General features: G+C 39.2%; 1 protein-coding gene and 1 long non-coding RNA gene across 2 annotated transcripts in view; one reads left to right on the top strand and one right to left on the bottom strand.

The window, feature by feature from the left end:
* Window positions 1–1,774: 1,774 nt before the first annotated feature.
* Window positions 1,775–3,877, bottom strand: LOC148727436 (uncharacterized). The gene is made up of 3 exons (XR_015989424.1): window positions 3,735–3,877; window positions 2,586–3,506; window positions 1,775–1,900 (listed from the first exon to the last, which is right to left on the bottom strand). It is a non-coding gene; the product is annotated as an uncharacterized LOC148727436 (long non-coding RNA).
* LOC111330000 (uncharacterized) overlaps window positions 1,783–12,439 on the top strand; it is a 42,185-nt gene continuing 31,528 nt past the window's right edge. Inside the window, exons 1-7 of the mRNA XM_088727151.1 lie at window positions 1,783–1,914; window positions 9,236–9,486; window positions 9,943–10,121; window positions 10,437–10,546; window positions 10,855–11,126; window positions 11,888–12,043; window positions 12,274–12,314. Coding sequence (XP_088583277.1) covers window positions 1,783–1,914; window positions 9,236–9,486; window positions 9,943–10,121; window positions 10,437–10,546; window positions 10,855–11,126; window positions 11,888–12,043; window positions 12,274–12,314 — 1,141 coding nt within the window. The remainder of the gene's footprint in view (window positions 1,915–9,235; window positions 9,487–9,942; window positions 10,122–10,436; window positions 10,547–10,854; window positions 11,127–11,887; window positions 12,044–12,273; window positions 12,315–12,439) is intronic.

Genomic DNA, 12,439 nt, shown 5'->3' with positions numbered 1-12,439 from the left:
GAAGACATTTATCTAAACCCCCTTCACTAAGTTCCAGATGCGCCTTACACGCAGCTAGTCGACTTGATCCGAAGACGAAAGGCAGCAAGGAGCAGTAAATCCTCGCTTAAAAGTGTACCTGAAAACTATCTTTCTCCAAATCAATACAATTACATATGGATTTAATGATAATCTTATTATTTGAATATATCAACAAAGCTGAAATGGTAAATTGGCCACCGTTACAGTTATAAAAGCTGACGTTTCAAGCGTTAGCCCTTCGTCGGATGATTTGGTTTAGATAGATAATAATCTTTAGATAGGGTGCGTTCTCACAGAAGTGGTTTTAAACAACAACAAACATATGAAACATATGTATGAACTGCGGTTATGAGACGTATATGTGAACGATCCTTCGCAGTAAAGCACTATTTGAGCAATAGTGAAAATCAGACCTGAAAAAAAATTTCAGGCCTGCACGGGATTCGAACCACTGACCTCTGCGATACTAGTGCAGCGCTCTACCAATTGAGCTAACAAGCCAACTGGGAGCAGGCCATCAAATTAATTCGACATAAACCCGTAGATGATAAATCAAACAACAACAAACATATGAAACATTTGTATGAACTGCGGTTATGAGACGTATATGTGAACGATCCTTCGCAGTAAAGCACTATTTGAGCAATAATGAAAATCAGACCTGAAAAAAAAAAAAATTTCAGGCCTGCACGGGATTCGAACCACTGACCTCTGCGATACTAGTGCAGCGCTCTACCAATTGATCGTTCACATATACGTCTCATAACCGCAGTTCATACATATGTTTCATATGTTTGTTGTTGTTTGATTTATCATCTACGGGTTTATGTCGAATTAATTTGATGGCCTGCTCCCAGTTGGCTTGTTAGCTCAATTGGTAGAGCGCTGCACTAGTATCGCAGAGGTCAGTGGTTCGAATCCCGTGCAGGCCTGAAATTTTTTTTTTTTTTTTTTTTTCAGGTCTGATTTTCACTATTGCTCAAATAGTGCTTTACTGCGAAGGATCGTTCACATATAAGAAGTGGTTTTCAGAACTGCCCTGTAAGCAACCACCCAACCCACCCCGGGGAGGACATCCATCACACAGTATACTCGTGCATGGGAAATTAACGTCTCCTACCCCTAACCCTGCAGCAGACGGGACCTCCGTTTATTCGTCCTTATCCGAGAAGACTAGAATATCTAACCATTCCTTGATGTTACAGAAAGGAAGCATATCAGAGCTTCTCAGTTATTTTAAGACCTTGAGTTTTGGTCCAGCCGGGGCTCGAACCTTCGACCTCCCGCACAACAGTCCAGCGCTCTATCCATTGAGCTACCTGGGAGGCGGTTAGTTAGTGGAAAAGAAAATCGCAAAATTAGTTCCCAACCGAAATCTCGGTCATCTTGACCTGCTAAAAGTTGTCCCTTTAAAAGAAAAAAAAAATAAAAACTCGCCAACCCGCCATATCAAAAACTCCCGCAAAACTTTCGTGATTTGGTTTATGTGGAAGGTTCGACAACTGTCACGAAAGAAACTCTGAAACAACATTTGATTGGTTCAATTCTTGCCATCTAACCAATCAGGTAAAGATCTAATAAATTATTTTTGTTTTGACCAATCAGTACTCACATTGAGAGTTGAGTAAGTCTGCAAGATGATCCGGTGATGTCGAAGCATAAGCTTGATCCAAATTCTGAGAAAAAGCCACTCCTTTGTCCACAACTTCAAGCACACGTTTGCTGCTCGCATCAAAAGATGTCCTTGTAAACTGCTTGATCATGGAACACACTGGAAGATTTGCCTTTTTGCTCGTATTCCTTATGTGCGTACATAAGACAGTATGTACTCATTTTCGAGGCGGTTCATTTACCTACAAGCCCCTCAACTCGAGCAATCCTGCAAGCATGAAGGTAAGAGTTCCAAGTACACAGCTCTTCAATCTGCTACTTCTCTCACACTATGATTCGTACCTTCATGACAAATCTGATAAGATTTCGTCATTTAAGGGAGGAGAACGCTTTCTGAAAGCCAAATCAATCCACCCTGCTCGTCGAGGCGAAATATCCTCAAACAGTTGAGTTTTTGAAAAATATGGAAAGTCAAATTTCCTCCCGCTCGGAGGGTCAGTTGGTAGTAGCATCAACTACCCAATGACGAAACCTGAATTACCCAGGCTTCTTTGTCTGCAGTTTTTTTTCAGTTGCAGTCTAGTCACCATAGAGCATCACTTTGTTGTTTGTTATTAGTTCACGCGCCAAAAATAAACTCATTTCTAGAATTCGCGTCGTAAGATTCAGCTTTTCCTTACAAAACCTCCTATGTGAACAAAAACAGTCGAATGTCACAGTTGACTGCCGTGACTACCTTATATTCTTGTTGGATCGAAACCAAATTACTTTAGTCAGTATATACAATATTTACCCAGTGCTTATCATCTTAATTTTGGGAATGTAACAATCTACTGACATGGTGACTCAGTGGCGAATCTGACCCCTTTTTCTCGGAACTTATATGTTGTTCACGTTTAAAGGCATGATCATGTCTGCGATCAATAGTAAACTAACTCTGCAAAATTACTCACATTTCCAAATCCAAGGGAAAGAGGACAAATTGCTTGCGTCAATTTATACAAGGCAATTCTCCAGAGGCTTTCATCTTAGCTTCAGAATGAAACAATCTGCCGAGTGATGAAGTAACTCGTGGGTGATTGACGACTCCTTAGTTCTCGGAATTTTAGCCTTCTTCATGCTTAAGACAACTTCATGTCTGCGAATAAAAGTAAAGTATGTCTGCAACGTTACTCACATTTCCAAATCTAGAGGAAAGGAGACAATTTACTTTAACCTAACCCTAACCCTAAGAAATTTCGTCAGAGCCTTTCATCTAACTTTGAAATAAAACAATCTGGTGAGGACGGTAACTCGAACGTGATTTATGATTCCTTCTCGGAATTTTGATATGTTCATGCTTTAACTGTATAGGTTCGTGTCAGCGAGCAATAAATAATTAGCTGTCTATAACATTACCCACTTACCGTATTTCCAAATCTAAGAGGAAGAAACCAAATTATTTGAGCAAGTTCACCAAGTATTTCCTCAGGAGCTGCCATCTTAACTTTGAAATGAAACGATCTAATGGTGAATAAACCGGAGGCGAATCATAAGTGATTCCTCCCCAGAATTGAATTAAAGTTTATGCTCCGCAATGAATCGTTGAATCGTTCATGTCAACGAACGATAATCAACTATATTTATAACATTACTCACTGAATGTATTTCCAAATCTTAGGGGAAGAAACCAAATTGCTTGAGTTAGTATAAGCAACATTTCCTGACAGCTTATCATCTTGACTTTGGGAAGAAACGATCTGCTAATAAAGTAGCTCTTGGCGAATCATGTCCCCTTTTTTCTCGGAATTTAGATATTGTTCATCAGCTAAAACCAGGTTCGTGTCTGCGAACAGAGGTAAAATACGTCTGCAACACTACTCACCTTTCCAAATCTAAGGGAAAGAAAAAAATTACTCAAGTAGAGTCAGTTTATACAGCAATTCTTTAGAGCCTTTTAACTTAACTTTGAAATGAAACAATCTGAAAGTTGATGAAGGAACTCAAAGGCGATTTATGATTCCTTCTCGGAATTTAAATATTGTCTCCAGCTTAACTTGAGACGTACAAGTTCATGTCAGCGAGCAGTAAATAATAAACTGTCTGAAACATAACTCACTTACCGTATTTTCAAATCTAAGGGGAAGAAACCAAATTACTTGAGTCAGTTTGAAAAGTATTTCCTGAGTGTCTGCCATCTTAACTTTGAAACGAAACGATCTGGTGGTGGAGTAACTCGGAGGCGAATATTGACTCCTTCTCGGAATTTTAAATATTAGTAATACTTGAATAAAGGTTTTCGTCAGCGAACAGTAATCAACTATAAAGGCTGATAGTTTCTAAAGAAACTGTTTGGGGCTGCGTCGGTGGGGTAAAGAAATAATTTGGATACATCAACAAAGTTGAAATGGTAAATTGGCCACCGTAACGATTACAAAAGCTGACGTTTCGAGCGTTAGCCATTCGCTCCGACGAAGGGCTAACGCTCGAAACGTCAGCTTTTGTAATCGTTACGGTGGCCAATTTACCATTTCAACTTTGTTGATATATCCAAAGTAATCAACTATGTTTATAACATTGTTGGCTTAACGTATTTCCAAATCTTAGGAGAAGAAACCAAATAACTTGAGTCCGGCAATAAATAGAGCATTTCCTGACAGCCTATTATCATAACTTTGGGATAAAACGATCTGGTCATAAAATAACTCGGGGCGAATCATGACCCCTTTTTTCTCAGAAACTAGAAAGTATTCAAGCTTAAAAGTATAAGCGTTATTTGAATTACATGCTTATTAAATGTGCATGGCTTATTCGCCGCCTTCCCAAATTTTGAGGGAAAGAAACTTCGATGACTTCAGACACGTGCAAGGCTAGTTTGCCAAGTAATGACATCGAGTAGAAGTGGAAAATGTTCGGAACTTCGCAGCTTTTCTCGCAGATCTTTGCTCCAGCAGTGAATTTATCGATATCACCTAGCTTATGGAAGTCTTGATACGGCAGCACACCGAACAGTTTTCCTAGAAACTACCAACTTTTCTCACCTCGCAAGCTTTGAGGGAGAGAGCAGTATGAAACTGCTCAGAGGTGAAATATTATCCAAGTAATAAGCAAAGTAAGAACGAAAGCCACACAAAGTTGGAGAGGCTAATGCCCGGTTTTAGAAAGAGAAATTTCCTTATTCTTCTGAGGTAGTTATCTATGAAAGTCCCCTATCGATGCGCTTAGAGCTTCTAACTAATAATGTATCTTCATCTGACTACACCACTTTCCAATTACAGCACACTTATTTTAAACATGTACCTCATCATGGTTCTGATATCGAAAATTTAAAAAAAAACCTCGGCGATTATGCCACCATTATGTTCAAAAAGGAAACCAAACAAACACGCAGCCCAGCTATGTTACTAACACGTATTCCTCGAAAGTTCTCGTGAGCCTGACGTGATTCACTTCACATAATTCAAAATGTATTTCGGTCCCTTACAAGTGGCCTGGTGAAGTATGTTTGTTATTTCGGTGATAACATTTCGGTTGCTCTTCAAAAGCAAATATTGAGCTAGTGATCACACTGAAATATTGCAATGAAGAGATATGCTCTTTGCGTTTCGCTTGCTGTCTGCTTTTTCCTTTCCATCCTTATAGACCTTGTACAGCTACCAAATAGAATATCCCCCCATCAGTCTCAATTAATCAATATCAATTAATTATCTCACATATGTTAAGGTATGGCCTTTTTCTTAAGACCCTACATGAATTTTTACCGTTTTTTCTGTAGAAACATGCTTCCTTTGAACTTAAGAATGCCAAACATACACAACAAAAGCAATTTAGTTATGATCAGCAGAGGAAGTCTAAAATCTCACACAATTATCGTAAAGAATGGGGCACTAAGAACCCGGCGTTGTAGTCTGTATTTTGTTTATTGTACTGTCATTTTTCCTATTGAGCAAAACGGCACCCTCGCAAATTATTTCGGTGCAAGGTTTTGCAGCTTGATTTCCCGCGTTTTTATTTCGTGGGGGGTCAGGGAACTGTAGAGATGGTGGGTCGATACCACATACCACTTTTTCGAATCAAAATACAATACCGATATTTTCGGCGGAACGGGCCTTTATCGGTGATATTGCACCGACTTTAATACTATGACGTCACATACTTGGCTGCTCATCACGTGATTAGTTTCAATAAAAAAAGAAAGGCTGTCATCTACTAAGCAATCACCTTTGTCACAGGAAAAAGTGATTATTTAGGGAGACAACAGAAAAAAACAAATAGAAGTATACGCGTTAAAATAATGGTAGGCGAATATACAAATAATTACATTTCCCTCAACTGGTTTACATGTTTGCCAAGTCCGTTGTGAAAGGAATGTTTTGATGTGACACATACAATTTTTCATTTAAAAAGTTTTGGAAAAAGACTTTGAACTCAAACACTTGCTCAAGAAAGAGTTGCAGTGACTTTTTGAGCCTTCAGAAGACGATAAAAAAATTGAAATTCAATGACATAAATTCTTTTAAATTTCAAATACAGTGCTCACACATTGCATGGTCTAACTCCCAGATCTAACTGTGTATTCCGCAATCTGTTCACATTTGCTCCTTTCTGCCAGACAGTAAGTAAATTTGGACAAAAACAGCATTGCTATTTTATTTTTCGAGAGATAACCTAAAACAATTTCATCAAAAAGACAACGACCATTTTAACTAGAGGAGCGAACTCCACGAGAAACTGAGGATTCCGTGATGTCTAGAAGAGGAAAGACCAAAGTGTGAAATCGTAACCATGACAAGAGAAACATTTGCTCAGCAGTAAATGGTAACATTGCGAATTAGTGCGACTCAAGTTACTAGAGACATGACCTTCTGAAATTGGGCATCTAGTAAAATATGGACTGGATTGGATTAGTAAAACATGGATTGGATTAGTAAAATATGGATTGGATTAGTAAAACATGGATTAGTAAAACATGGATTGGTAAAATGAACGCTAAAATAGGGCGAGTTACATTTTATCTTACTTTTAGTAGTATTTTATCTTACTTTTTTACTCTTACTTTTCAACCAAATTGTTTCGCACAAAATAGACAGTTCATTTAAAGTGCACCTAGACCCAAAATTTTTTTTCGCTTAACGAAATAAGCTTATTTTTTGGAGTATTTCTGTGCAAAAATTTTTTAATTTGCTCAAATCTTTAATTTTCTATGCCCAGTCAAAATACGGAAAATCGGCCGCCATCTTGCCCCACGACCGAGTTTAAAGAAGAATGGCTCTAGCGGGTAATGTGACGTCAAATCGAGAACACGAAAGTCTGCATCTCACACATTTTCACTTGTTTGGGAAGATTGTAGTCGATATTGTCCGAAATATGCCGACTAGGTGTGTTGTATGAAGAATGTATGAAGCGCGATACCGTCTTGCAAATTTCGCACGTTGCTACATCCTTCTACAACACACTTAGTCGGCATATTTTCGGACAATTATCGACTACAACCTTCCCAGACAAGTGAAAATGTGTGAAATGCAGACTTTCGTGTTCTCGATTTGACGTCACATTACCCACTAGAGCCATTCCTCTTTAAACTCGGTCGTGGGGCAAGATGGCGGCCGATTTTCTGTATTTTGACTGGGCATAGAAAATTGAAGATTTGAGCAAATAAAAAAATTTTTGCGCAGAAATACTCAAAAAAATAAGCTTACTTCGTTAAGCGAAAAAAATTTTTTGGGTGTAGGTGCACTTTAAGTACTGATATTATCTTTGCCCACCCGCAGGCAGTTTCAATCGAAAAAAACATTCCTTTACCATTGTTTTTTTTTCGTGGAAACTGACAGTTGTGAAATGAACTGTGCTGACAAAAAACCAAAAGCGACTATAACGTGGCGCTTGAGTAACCGTACACGACTACGCAAATAAAACAATGGTAAAGGAATGTTGATTTCGATTGAAACCGCCTGCGGGTGATGTCTATTTTGTGCGAAATAGTTTGGTTGAAAAGTAAGAGTAAAAAAATACTACTAAAAGTAAGATAAAATGTAACTCGCCCTATTTAGCGTTAATTTTACTAATCCATGCTTTACTAATCCAATCCAGTCGATGTTTTACTAGATGCCCTGAAATTGTTTATTTTAGTTAATGTGACAGACAGCTTTACGTGGTGGCCAGCCCAACTGAAAACAGATCTTTTCGATGAGCAATTATTTTCCGGTCTTTTTCTATATAGGTCGGTTATTTCCGTGTTGGTGTTTAAATGGTCAGTCGAATATTGGAGGAAAACTTTTTACAGTCAAACGAAGTGAAGCGTACCGCTCACGCACTACATTAATGAATTGATTATTTGATTATTTAACCCAATAGTCGTTTTTAAGACTACAGTTTTTCACTGATTTTTCGCGCGACAGACTCAGCCGAAATGGACTGAAGAACTACTCGTAGTCCGGGAGGGGAAGTAGCAGACAGCAAGCGAAACACAAAGAGCATATCTGTTCATTGCAATAATTCAGTGTGATCACACGCCCAATATCTTCTTTTGAAGTGAACCAGAAAATTTTATTACCGAAATAACAACATACTTACCACTTGTAAGGGAGACAGATAAATTTTGAATTATTTTTTTAACAATTTTATTTCAGAACCATGACGAGTAATCTTGAGGGGTAATCTAGACTTCACTTGGTTTGACTGTCACTAAGCTTTCGTTAAGCCTGAGTGGTTTTCATTAGCGACGCAAGTACAAGCTGATGAAGGACAACTCTTATTTCATTATGAAAACAGGCTCGACGAAGCCATAAACACAAAGGCAAACACAAATTCAAGGATCGAAATGTTTCCTTTTACTTGTGCTTGACGTATGTTTTCTCGTGGTATAGTTACTTCAAGTTGTGGTTGAACATGTGTAAGTGGGCAAGGAGCTTCAATCGATCTAAGGCGCAGAGCTCTAAACGGCCGATCCGTTTGTTACGACCTGGAAATGTTTCTGTATCCCCCTTTAAGTTAGCCTGGATGGTGAGGATTTAAGGAACAAAACAGTAATTTCATATCTTGTTGCTGAGCGGAAACTCCCTGCACAAATATTGTAATTCATTTTGGAGCCCAACCAGCTTACCGTGGTGCTTTCGGGTTTGCTTGAGTTCAAAGGCTTGTACGTGATTGATCCGCCTCGAAAATGTGTGCATTTTGTACTGATTACTTGTATCAACGACACATACACGAGGAGAAACTTCCCAGCGATTTCCATGCTGATAAGAACACGTAACAACGGAGATAAGCTTTCTTTGTATAAGTAGGGGAGGGGCGATTTCTCATAAATTTACCCAGGAATGACTCGGGCCATGGAGCATTTTAAGGGATGGCTTATGTCCTAATTTGCATAACTTAAAAAATAATAACTTTTCAGCCGTTTAGGGTTTAGGGGGCCACCGTTACTTCTCAGAATGCTAGGTCATTTGTAGATGTTATCTCAAATGCAAAACATTTTTCCCAGTTCTTGTAAGACACTAAAGTTGCTTTGGCCTGGGGCTTGTACCCGCGCCCCTGAACGAACCCCGAACACTCCGGCGCTAAACCAACTGAGCCAACCAGTAGGCATGTTTTAAACAAATGTTGTAGCAATTATTTCCATTTTCAGGTAATAATAACATTCCGGATTGGTTGGCGAAGATCGTACTCTGGGTCCACATTCTGTAACCAAAATACAATAGATTCCGGTCAGCTGATCGGCATCAATCATGACTTAATGTGCACATCTGGCTGCTACGGCAGCGTCGGGGTGCTATACTTTAAATGCTCGGATTTCAGTGTGAATGAGGACTGGACAACTGGCACTAACAGCTTTGAATATACGTTTCCAGTCACACCATCTCGCTTTTATGAAGTCAGGTTTGTTATCATTATACATTAAATTTATTATCGGGGAGACCTGAGGAGCTTTTCCGGGTCCAGATTAATCAGTGAGGGAGGCGGTTATTAAAAACTTGAAGTGCAAGACGGGGGGGGTTCAAAGAGGGGAGGGGCGCTGCTTGATGGAAGGGAGGAGGGGGGAGGACGAATTGTCAGGAGTTTACCAAATACAGAATCAGATACTGATCAGAGTGCATTCCGATTGAATGTCGTGGAATCTAAAACAAATTAATTATCGTTAGCACCCGATCAGAACAGAGGTAAAAATCAAAGGAGCCAATGAGGAATCAAGTAAACTTCTGGAAGGGCGAGAAAACATAAATGCACTTGACTGGTTTGTAGGAAAGCGCTAATTATGTAGACCAATCAGAGCGAAGTTGAACCAAAATTACAAACAAAATTGCAATCTAGATATAGAAAATCATTTTTTTGCAGCTACACAGGTGTGAACTGGATTGCTTTGGTGCATGCATCAGGGGCTTCATGGGAACTTCGAATGTACGTTAACCTCACTCGAAGAAATGACACTGGACGTTTAAATACGTCGCCAGTGGCGACAATGACACCAATTGTTCGTTTAAAATACGGCTGTAACCATTCTATTGCTATTCCAGGTATATATACCTCAGAGAATCTCAAATGCAAGTTCAACAAGTTTTCTTACCCCAGTCACAACTCCCCTCTTTTTTACCTTGATGTTGTTTTGTCATTCTATCTTTGTTCTTTTTCAACTTCTTCTCTTGTTTTTCTTGTTCTCGATTTTCCTCTTTTTTTTTTCTATAGCCATCCCTTTTTTGTTCGTTTTGTGAAACCCTGGTTTTCATTATGATTTCTTATCTTGTTATGCATGATACTTTTCAAAACATCATTGTTTTTTTACTTACATCTTCTCCAATGCTAAAACTATATTTTACATTTTTGTTGTCAAGTGTCCGACGATGACAAAGACGAGGTGCGATGCCGTTGGGCGAAGAGTAACGCTGGAGAATGTGGTGGAATATGTGCAGGAAACGGGTTACCAAACGCACAAATGTATCATGTACGCCAAAAAACCATCATCATATCCCTTCTTCAAAAAAGCTTTTGTGTGATCATTTTATTAAGCCTTTAAGCCTCTCCTTGTGTCCAATCTCAGTAGTATCAGTTATAGCATTAGGACAATTTATAATCTCCCACAAAATGGAGCTGGAAATCCAGGCGTTACAAAAAACAAAGGATATTTTCGCATATCGGGAAGCAGTGCCCTTAGAAAAATGTAGCCTCTCCCTTGGTTAACATACGGTTACCCATTCTTTCTTATATTTTGCACCTTTTCCTTTGACACATTTCCTGTTTATGTCGATACAGCGCGAGTGCAGAATCACATACAGCGCAACGGAATACGTGGGCTTTTACGCCGTTGCTGCCATGATCGAAGATTTTGCCTCACCAACAGACTCGCAGCCATTGAGTAGTATCCCATTGCAGTTCTTGGTGTACGTGTTCAACTCGAATGAAGCGTGTGATGAACGCCCGGAGTTCCCAGAATACACGCGAGCCGAGGGATCGTGCATTGGCATCCCACCTGGGGGAACATACTTTGATCGCATCATCGTGCGAGCCGGTGGACTGTCAAAAAGGTGCAGTTCATTTGTTTATGAATTATGTGCAACGATCGTGGAAGCAGAGCTAAGATGTATTTGTGAGTAAATGCAATCTATGTTAAGGCTCTATACACCCATAGAGTCTTATTCAATCAAAAAATTCAATCCGTCATTTCAATCAGTGAAAGATTCTGAACTTAATTGTTCGGGGACAAGATGCAATGACCACATGACTATACTTAACTGTGGTAATACATCAGAAAGCCCGGAACGCGGCTCAGAGAGCACTCGATTTCGATCCTTACTTTGTAGTATCACCTCAATAATTTTCCCCGCTATGATTGTTGCACTATACTTCTTCAAATAAGCGCCCACGTTCTGATAAGTCCCCACCCCCTAAGCCATTGTATCAAACAAGCGCCACCTCCCCTTCTCACTCTCACTTTCTTCAATAGTACTGAAAGAAGAAAAACCTGTTTCTATCGCCACTTCCTTCATAACTTTTTAAACTTCAACTACAGCGGAGCCAGTACAGGTTAATAGTTCCTCGATCAGCGCCCCCCTCGATTAAGTGCTCTACTTCTAATAGGTGCTTTCTTTTAAACAAAAGTTTTAAATAAGCGCCCGGGTCCTTATTTGAGGAAATACATTATTACATTACGTGAGAAGAAAAAAAAAGTGTAGCTTTTTCTTGGCCTTAGGTAATGGCCTTTGCGGCTTTGTTTAGGGCCTTGGCTGATTCTTAATTGTCAACTTAGGTGAAAGTTTTCTTACAAACTTCTCATCCCTTTCTCCAGAATTGTGGAAGTCACTACTAACAGTCCTCAGGGATTCATCAAGTCTCCTGTGGCTCAGTATGCACCACAGGAATACTACGTTAATGTTACCTGGACACCGAAGTCATCAGAGATAGAGACCAAACTATTTTGTTTCACAGGATTGGAGGATTCTGGGTATTCATATAATTGGTCTATTTGTTTTGTATTTAGAGTTAAACAGAAAACAGTGTACATATTATTAGAAGAAATACACAAGATTTCACCCTTTACCCCCTAGCACCAGAATGCAAGTTTTCCATACTGTTGTTTACACATTCCTTGTATACTTACAAGAAGAAAAGTCAAGCAATTTTAAGTGACTTGTAGAATGTTAGAAATCAATTGTATTTCAATGTTGTGTCTAGGGGAACAACTGAACAGAGATGCGTCAATCTACTTGTTGGAGGTAAAAGTCATCTTATTTCATCTATGTGACTAGGAGTAAAGCAGTTTTGAAAGTCCAGGTCTCTTAAGTTCTAATTCAGTGAGCTTGATTAACCTGATTGGCCTGCTGGAATTTCCCGAACAACC

The sequence above is a fragment of the Stylophora pistillata genome, chromosome 7 (genome assembly GCF_964205215.1).
Source record: "Stylophora pistillata chromosome 7, jaStyPist1.2, whole genome shotgun sequence".
In the NCBI taxonomy this organism is placed as follows: domain Eukaryota; kingdom Metazoa; phylum Cnidaria; class Anthozoa; order Scleractinia; family Pocilloporidae; genus Stylophora; species Stylophora pistillata.
This window is presented reverse-complemented; position numbering and strand designations above follow the sequence as displayed.